The 9,660-nt window shown below is 39.8% G+C and overlaps 1 protein-coding gene across 1 annotated transcript in view; it reads left to right on the forward strand.

Annotated features, from left to right (window-relative positions):
- SNX31 (sorting nexin 31) overlaps positions 1-7,740 on the forward strand; it is an 81,385-nt gene extending 73,645 nt beyond the window's left edge. The window contains exons 13-15 of the mRNA XM_061122862.1: positions 4,721-4,777; positions 6,383-6,385; positions 7,648-7,740. Of these exons, the coding sequence (XP_060978845.1) occupies positions 4,721-4,777; positions 6,383-6,385; positions 7,648-7,740 (153 nt within the window). The remainder of the gene's footprint in view (positions 1-4,720; positions 4,778-6,382; positions 6,386-7,647) is intronic.
- The last annotated feature ends 1,920 nt before the right edge of the window (positions 7,741-9,660 follow it).

Genomic DNA, 9,660 nt, shown 5'->3' on the forward strand with positions numbered 1-9,660 from the left:
ACCTGCTATGGAGGATACACCTCCTTAGGCCTCAATTTAAATATATGTATATGATAAATATGTATAAACTTAAATATATCATATATCATTTTATATATGTATGTGTATATAGAGAGAGACAGAGAGAGACAAAAGCAATTAATAAAGCCCCATTAAAAGGGGGAAGTGCTCTCAAATGTGGTTCGATAAAGTGTAAGCTACTTGATGCAGGAAATACTTGTACAATGACTATCTAAAAGAGTTTTCTCTCAATAGGAGGAGGTAGTAATCTATTTAAATTTTTCAAGAAAACAACCACACCATCATATTCCATAGATTTGCATGCAAATTAAAATCTATACTTTATCCTGGTGACTGATAGCAAAATCAGCATGGTAGTCAATAAAACTTGTATTGCCTTATCCAAATACTCATCAAGTTTTATTTTCACAAACTGTTTATTTCTTTCCTTATGTTGGTTCTTAGAAAGAAGATTTTTCCTCTGAAAATTGGATGCTGTTGGAATAGTTCACATTTCAAGAGAATGTTGTAGGAATAGTCCACATTTTAGTCTGGAATTTCATCTATTAATACAAACCCCTGGGTAGAATGGGACCCTGGAAAGGAGATAGAAAAGACAGATCATCTCTTTGAACTTTGACTGGATCTCCTTGCAAAGCACAGTTGATAAGAACAAGTCATTTTATGGAGCTTAAAGTAACCATATAAATGTTACTGTGACATTTACTCATTTTCTAGCCAAAACATATAAAGCCTGAACTGACACCTATCACTTATAGAAGTCTCATAGACCAAAATGCAGAGGTCTCTAATTTACAAGGCAGAATAAATTCTAAGATTTTATAATTGTGAAGAATCTGGGGAGGGAAAGAAAAACTGAGAAAACTGTAACTAACTGAACCCTATAAATAAAGCAGATGGTCCCTTGAGAGATTAAATAGTACTGTTTTATCCTGGTAAGAAGGAAGAAGTGAAAGAAGAAATTAGTGCTAACTTAGAGTTAATTAGCTTAGTTAGCTTTAGGCAATGGTTTCAAAGGTTAAGGCTTGAACCACTTATGAAGAGATGATTAAGATTTGAAGTCAACTGAATGTACGAAAGAAAAATGTAGACATGCAGCAAAAAAAAAAAGTGTTAAATTCTTAAGACAGCATTAATTGAAAAACCAGAAAAGAGAAAATCGTGTAACATTATTTTTAGAGCTGTGCTCTTATACAAAAACCTAAATTGATTTTTTAAAATATTTTCTACTTTTAACTAGAACAAAATTAAAGGATTATTTTATTTGAAAATAAAATATATTAGTTAGGCGTAGTTTTGACTGCCAATAACAAAAGACAAAACAAGAAAAAATAAGTGTTTTGGACAAGATAAAAGTTGTTTCTATCGCATCGAAAAGCCCAGAAGCAGGCAGAATGGGGCTGTGATAGTGATTTCATGGTGTCACCAGAGATCTTTCTGCTCTGCCATCTTCAGTGTGTGGCTTTTACCTCATGCCCAAGATGACTGCTGGAGATCCAGCCATTACATGCACACTCTAGACAACAAGTAAAAGGAAAGTATGCAGATGCACTCACCTTTTTTCTTTAATGAGGAGTCTCAGAAGTCCCACACAGAATTTCTGCTTATAGCTCATTGTCCAAGAGCTAGTCACATCGCAGGTCCCCACCCAGCTGTAAGGAAGTCTGGCAAATGTAGTCTTTTTGCAGAGTATGTTGTCTTTCCAAATAAATGTGTGTGTTACTACTAAGAAAGAACAGAATGAATAATGGAGTAGGCTAACAGCAATGTCTGCTATGTAAAGAAATCTAAAAGACACCAAGAAAAGAAAGCAGGTGGATTTTGTGTAGTGTGTGTATTCCCTGCATACAGGATATATGGGCGTCCCTGATAGCTCAGTTGGTAAAGAATCACCTGCAATGCAGGAGACCCTGGTTTGATTCCTGGATTGGGACTATCCCATGGAGAAGGGAAAGACTACCCACTCCAGTATTCTGGCCTGAAGAATTTCATGGACTGTATAGTCCATGGGATCGCAAAGAGTTGGACAGGACTGATTGACTTTCACTTTCATTCCTAAGGAGCTTCTGAAAGTGTATTATCGTCATTATAATTATCATTATTTATATATTGAACCATAATCTGAATACATGAGAGTTATCAGAAATATGCTAGTAAATATTTTCTGAATTGGAAAACTATTTTTAAAATAGTCTATACCTAGTTTGTTTTTATTAGTTCGTATAATTTTTCCTTAGGTTTACTTAACAGTGGGTCCGAATCTCTAAACTGGTTTTCTGAAAAATGGCAAAGAACAAGGTGGACTTCTGATTCCAACTTGCCTCATACCTCCTATCCCCTCCCCAGTTACCATAACTATATATATTTCTCTCTCCACTCCTCTTTCATTTGGGGCGAGATCAGACAGTGTAAAAGGCCATTGGGTGCTTTGAAGTGTCTTTCTGTTATGTGATGAGAAGGGGAAACACCAAGGGCAGTGCCATCTGATGTCCTGGGATCGGCCGCCTCTGTGTAGCTTGTCCAGTTCAGAAAACAGAAAAGGTGCTGACAATACAGCCATCACAAGGATGGTCTGAGCATAGCGGGAGGACAGTTTCAGAGAGCCAGAGGGGAAGGAACGAAGGGTTATGCTATCAGCAGAAACTCTGTTGAGAGAGAGAGTGCAGGAATCCTGCATTATGGAAAAAAGATTAACTCCGCCCCCCCCCAACTTTATCACCCTGGTATATAAAATATAAAAAGCCTACTGAAATAAGTCAAGGAAACAAACTATATCAGAAATTGCTGAACGATTCTAGTGTGTTTTATTTTTACATAGGGAGAAGGAAGGGAAAGAGACTAGGAGAGAGAAAAATTCCAAGAAGTTTCCCCCAACTTCTGTATTTCATTGCACAAGACTACTTATTATCATGTAATGCTGTAAAATGATAAAATAACAAGACACAAGCCATCAGAACATTACTTTCTCATTTATCAAGACCTAATAATGATTTTTTAAAACTATTGAGATAGGCTGCAAATATATGAACATCTCTATTGAGAATACTAACCTAAAGGAAGTCCTATGTATCCTTCAAAGTGATATATTTTACAGAAAAATTAAGTTAATCATAGTTAAAAAATAATCCTCTTTTGCAGTACCATGTTATTTATCCCATTTATTTTGTAATGTCCTGCTCTATATAGGGGGACATGATCTCATGAATAATAAGCAACTTAGTTAATTCACCCCCTCATTCTATCATTTACTGATGCCTATATTTACCATATATGGAGAAGTCAATGGCACCCCACTCCAGTACTCTTGCCTGGAAAATCCCATGGATGGAGGAGCCTGGTAGGCTGCAGTCCATGGGGTCGCTAAGAGTCGGACACGACTGAGCGACTTCACTTTCACTTTTCACTTTCATGCATTAGAGAAGGAAATGGCAACCCACTCCAGTGTTCTTCTTGCCTGGAGAATCCCAGGGACGGGGGAGCCTGATGGGCTGCCGTCTATGGGGTCATACGGAGTCGGACATGACTGAGGTGACTTAGCGACAGCAGCATATTTACCATATATAGTGGCTAGAAGCTGAGAATCCGGAGTCAAGGAGTTTATTCATTGGAAAAGAAAAGCAGTTAGGAAAGAGACATTTAGGATGATAGAATGATAAGCTGAGATATGCACTGAATGCATAGTTCTTTAATAGTAGTTCTTTTCTTTTTCTGTTGGGCTGGCTAAAAAAATTCTTACAGGTCTTTCAGTATGCTTGGAAAAACCTGAATGACCTTTTTGGCCAACCCAATATAAGAAAAGTCTAAGAGTCGTTTACCCTAAACCCTGGCTAGGAGACTGACCTTGGTGTGCTATGACCTTACCCTCTGACCTCCAGCTTCCAACCGGGGTCACCCCTGGGGAAACCCAGTGAGGGGAGGAAATGCAGACCAGGATATTTATTTCTCCAACTCTGTCCCTGCCGGGTCTCTGCGGTTGGCCCAGTTCTCAGCTCAGGGCCACAGCTCCTGAAGCGACTTCTCCTACCTGCTGCTTCGGCCACTCCGGTTCCAATACCAGCTGCTCCCCTCACCCCTTCAGACCCAGAAGTGGTGAGAACCCACACCCACCCCAGCTCCTCTCCACTCGCTACACCCTTTCACTGATGCACTTCAATCCTTCCCATACCTCCATTAAGCAGTTCATTGTAGAAAACTCCCTCAGTTACCCTGGGAGTAAGCCATCTGCTTTCTGCTGGGCCCCTGACTGTTATATTAGGTTTACCTTATGTGCATGAGGTATATTCAAGTGCCTTAAACTTCAGTTTGATTCTTCTCTTGATTAATGATGCCTTTTGATTAATCAGAGCCCCATTTGGCTTTGGTTCAGCATATGGATTGGAGCTCTGTGGATTATTTCTGGATTTAGGAGTTCATTTTGTGTGAAGTCCTTTTAAAAGCTGTGTTAAATCACAAAATCCGTAGGCAGCCACCAATGTTAAACATTGAGCTTCACTTCACTTTCAGGGACTCAATTTCTGAAACGCTGAGATACTTGCAAACGAAGGGGGACTGTGCAGATGACGAGCAGGTGTCCTGCTGACTGGCAGCCTTCGGGACCATTAAGAGGATTATCGTGGAAGGAGAAATGTGCTGGTTAAATAGATTATTTGTGTGCTCGCTTCTCTGGCTGTGCTGACTGACATTTCACTAATCTATTTAGCAGATTGAAGTTCCAGAACAAGGCAAAAGTAAAAAATACCACATTCAACAAAACCAGGTCTGTGAGTAAAATTATGTAATGGGCATATTATAATTTTGATAAATCTGCCTGTTTTCCCCCTTTTAAGTAACCAAAGTCATTCTACTTTTAAGATTAAGCCAGAATTCTCTTCCTCAGAAGCTCCTCCATGCAGACTGGTCCAATTGGATGACCATCACAGAAACATAGTGTTTTTACTGTAGAACCCAGTTGGGCTAGGAGAAATGCTTTCCTGAATTTATATATACAAAAGTTCCAAGAAGAACACAAAACTCTAGTGATTTTCTCCTCCACTCCATGCAGTGTTGTTTTTTTTTTTCAAATGGTCTTTCTAGTGTGTATGTTTTCGTTTCATAGACTTTCTGCAGTGTATTCTGTATAAAACAGCCTTTAAGTTGATAAACTGCTTCTTCAAGCATTTAGGTCTGCTGTGCAGATAACAGTAGCAGTAAATATCATAATAGAAAGCATTACTAAACACTCATGGCCAGACCCCATTCAAAGTACTTCTCTGTGGATTAACACAGTTCTCCTCACCATGATCCTGTATCATTGGTACTGTATCACCATTCCTCAAATCAGCTGAGGAAACTGGGACACAGAGAGGCTAGGTGATTTGCTTCAGGTGGCATAGTTATCAGTGGTAGAAGGAAGCAAGCAGTCTGATTCCACAGCTGTGTCCTTAACTAACTTTTCCTTTAGAGGTTCAGATCTTAGTCGGGGTGAATGAAATAAAGGTGGCCTCTAAGTAGCATTGGATGGGATTCATTATTGGTTCAGCTCCTGTCACAGACCCTGCTGTGTGTATAAAGGTAGTTAGTATATAAGTACAGCATTTATAAATATATAATGTCCTTCCTTGAGTGGATAAGCTCAGAGAAAAATTTTAAACACAGACTAAAAGCAGACCTGTCTCTCTTACATAATAACAGCACTTCTGGCGGCTTACATCAGAGACAGGCAGTGAGAACTCCACCAGTTACTGGCTATGTGTCTTCAGGGAGATTAAAAAAAACTGAATGTGTAAAAGGGATGCTTGGGGTGTTAATTAAAATGCAAATTCCCACCCCAAAAGATGGATCCAGTAGTTCAGCATTTATAGCAAGAATGCCAATGGGAAACACTGCACCAGACTTCAATGTCTTTATCTTTAAGATAACTTCATCACTTAAATTCATCCATGTCAGCAGCATAGTATGGCACAGAGCTGTGGTTCTCAAACTTGGCTGTATAATGGTATCACCTGAAGAGCAGAGAAAACATGATGGCTGAGCCCTACTCTCAAAGACTCTGATTTATTAATAAATTTTTCTGAGGGGCCTGGCAGTGGGATTTTCTAGCTGCCCAGGTCATCTAAAGTACAGCCAGGATTGAAACCATTACTCTAAAAGAGTGGTCCTCAGAGTGGGGTCCCTAGACCATCAGGGTCAGCATCCCTTGGGAACTTACTAGAAATTCAAATTCTCAGGCCCCAATCGTATTGGACCGGAAGCTCTGGGGCTGGGGCCCAGCAATCGTATTGGGCAAGCCGTCCAAATGAGTCGGATGCATGTCTGAGTTCAAGAGCCACTGTCCTAGAACGACAGAGACGCCAGTCAGCACAGATAAACAGCAATGCTGAAGCAGGTGAACCTCTGTCACGCTCTGAGCAGGGCCAGCATGTTGGAAGGGAGCCTGGTGCCCAACTATATTGAATTCCAGCTTACTTTAGCCAACCGTTGTAGAGAGCTTATCCTGAGCTAGGCACTGTTATAATTGCTTTCCACATAGAACTCACAGCAACCCAGATATTATTATTACCCTTGGTTTGTAGCCAAGGGAACTGAAAACAGAAGGAAGGTTAAGTAACTTGCCCAAGGTCACCTAGCTGGTAAATGACGGAGTTAGTATCCATCCCCAAACACTCCTTGTTAGTTAAATAAAATTTTGTTGCTGTTGTTCCTTTAAATACTCTGCCATGAGGCCTCTATTAAGACTAATTCCTCATAGGGGGAAAAAAAAAGTTTTAGCAGCTCTGTCTGGTGAGCTGCCACACATTTATGTCACCGGGGCCAAAACCCAGTCTGTGACTCTGTCTTAGAGGTTTTATAAACACTGAAAGTCGGCTATTCACTCACCGAAGGTCTGCAGCAACTGTAACTTCTTAAAGTATGTTAAAATGTCTATAATACTTTTTTTAAAAACCTTCTGAGGGATGTGCACTGAAGATTTTGGTGAAGGTAAAAACAGAAAGTTGTATGTCTTTAAGAGGTGAGGAAAAGACAAGAGAGGCAGGGTTCGGGTGTTGCCTGGAGACACCCCCGCGCCTGCAAAGGTGCTCCGGACATGCCTCTTCTTACCAGTAGGGGGCACCCTCAGCAGTAACAGATGGACACCTACCCCTGAAACACAGGGGCTACAGGCTAAACCCATTTTTAAAAATTATTTATTTACTTGGTTGCGCTGTGTCTTCATTGATGCGCGGGGGCTTTCTCTGGCTGTGCTGAGGGGGGCTACTCTTCGTTGCGGTGCCGGGGCTTCTCAGGGTGGGGGCTTCTCTTGTGGCGGAGCACAGGCTCTAGGCGCGTGGGCTTCAGTAGTTTCCCCTGGGCGCCAGCTCGAAACAAAGGCTCGGCAGTTATGCAGGGGCTTAGATGCTCTGCGACACGGTGGAGTCTTCCTGGACCAGGGGTCGAACTGGTATCCGCTGCATTGGCAAATGGATTCCTCTCCACTCTACAACCAGGGAAGTCCAGGGTAAAACCATTTAAAACAATCATTGCTTAATAGATATTACCTTTCTGTTGCTTTTTAAAAATATTAATCTTTGGCTTTTTAACTATTATTGTTGTTATGGAAATTATTTCATCTCATATAAATTTCTGACCTCTCTGTTTACTTTGTAACAGAAAGACTATTCTAGTTTTCTGCCAAGAAAAAGCAAGATTAAGATAGCTGAAGTTGACTGTGGTTTTGGGACCATAAAGGAAGAAGATCTTTGAAGACAAAGTCTAACTTCTTAAAATGGTCTTAAAGGTGATCTTGACCATGAAAGGGCTTGGAAGTTGAAAGTGGGCTTCCTACCACCAATGGAAGAAATGTGAGCCTTCCCATTTTTTTCCTGGATGGACCATATTCATCAAGACTACTTCAGAACTCTCTTTATCTCAAGATTAAAATAAAATGCAAACCAAAGTTATACAGTTTGTATTTAATGACTTATAAATGACAAATGGTGAATCTGAAACAACTAGTACAAACCCCGTGCTTTTTTCTCCCCCTAAAATATATACTGACCTGGCTTCATGAAGCCTTTTATATGTTCTGATATTGCATGAATGAAAGACCTAATCTAAAACACTACAAATGCACTTGGGGTTAAGATCTGAAGACATGACTCATCAGCTGTGGCTCTAAGAAATGGAATCATTGAAAAGAAATCTGGACTTCACTGATCCGTCCACAGCATCAGAACAAGAAGGTGATGAAACACCAATTTGTTTTCTTATATAACTCTGAGCCTACCAGTAAGGATATACTCAAAGTAATAGGCTGCCCCGTTCTCTGTTTCTGCACAGTTGTAGTTGCATTCTGTCCTTAGTATACCGAGTTCAGTTCAACAGTCATGATGCTATTTTGGATATTTTTATTTTGGAAACCAAGGGGACCCTTCACTCAATATCAAATATCTTAGCTTTAAAACTGTGTATACTTTTTCACTAGACTTTTCCTTATCCAGTTTCAGTTCATCATGATAACTAATAGAATTATACACAGAATTAATATTGCTATAAAGAAGAGGGACAGAGGAATCAATGTAATCAGATAAAGTGTGATATTCTAATGTTCTTTTCTAACTGTGTTGTGTAACCAGTTATATAATAAATATGAATATATTCTAGTGAGTGTAGAATTTATTGGTGAAAAAATTCTGTGAATGATTTTTTTGAAGTGTAGATTCTATTAAAGCCTATTATATTTATAAAGTGTCTCTAACCATAACTCCTAGGGTCATGAAGTTTCATTTTTACATTTTAAGCAATAGTGAGACATTTTTGCAAGGTGGAATCATCCCAGATCACCCCTGGTGAGTGTATTAATGGGCTAAGATACATTTTCCAATTAAAATAGAAGCTTATTCTCTATTTTGCCAATTTAAGAATAGTCAAGTCTATTTCTTTTTAATAGCAAATGTCTACACTGTGTAAGGATTTATTGAAGACCTTAGAAATGCAAAGAGAATTTGTATTTGGGGTGAGAAAATGCATATATTAGATGGAACCATATTTAACTGCTGTGTTGTAGGTCAAAAATAGTTGAATATTAACCCTTTAATGTGTTACAACTTGATACATAGTTGCAAATAATCCAAGACAGCATGGGAGTAGGTGTCCAATGTGTAGTGTGGTCCTATGTGTCATAGGAAGTTGTGGGGGGTGGTCAATAAGGCCTGAGGTGAAGAGGGACTTTGAAGAAAGAGTAGAGCCAGGCAGAGGCAGAGATTGGGGCACACATGTAGAAAGAAAGGATCAACTCTGGTGGGAGAGCAAGTGCAGTGTCCAGGGAAGGACAAGCAGACCTGCTCTGGGCTAGCAAAGTCTGAGGTTAAGGGAGTGATTAGGAGATAAGCGGGACCAGCACCTATGCCTACAGGACTGCAGCATCCCTGTATTATAAGTAGAGCAGTTTACCCCTGTTTGATGATGGCAAAAACAGAAGCATTGAATTTAATAGTTTTTTCCCCCAAGACATTGAGATCACCATCAATATTAAAATAGGAGAAGAAAAATACAAGTGATGAAGTGCATTCCACAGTACATACTGTGAAGAATAAATGAACTGAGGCAGTGGGAAACAAAATTCCTCAGCAGTTATGCAAGAGAGGAAGGGGCTATTAATTAATTAGCCCCTGTGGGGGTCAC

The sequence above is a fragment of the Dama dama genome, chromosome 21, assembly GCF_033118175.1.
Source record: "Dama dama isolate Ldn47 chromosome 21, ASM3311817v1, whole genome shotgun sequence".
NCBI lineage: Eukaryota > Metazoa > Chordata > Mammalia > Artiodactyla > Cervidae > Dama > Dama dama.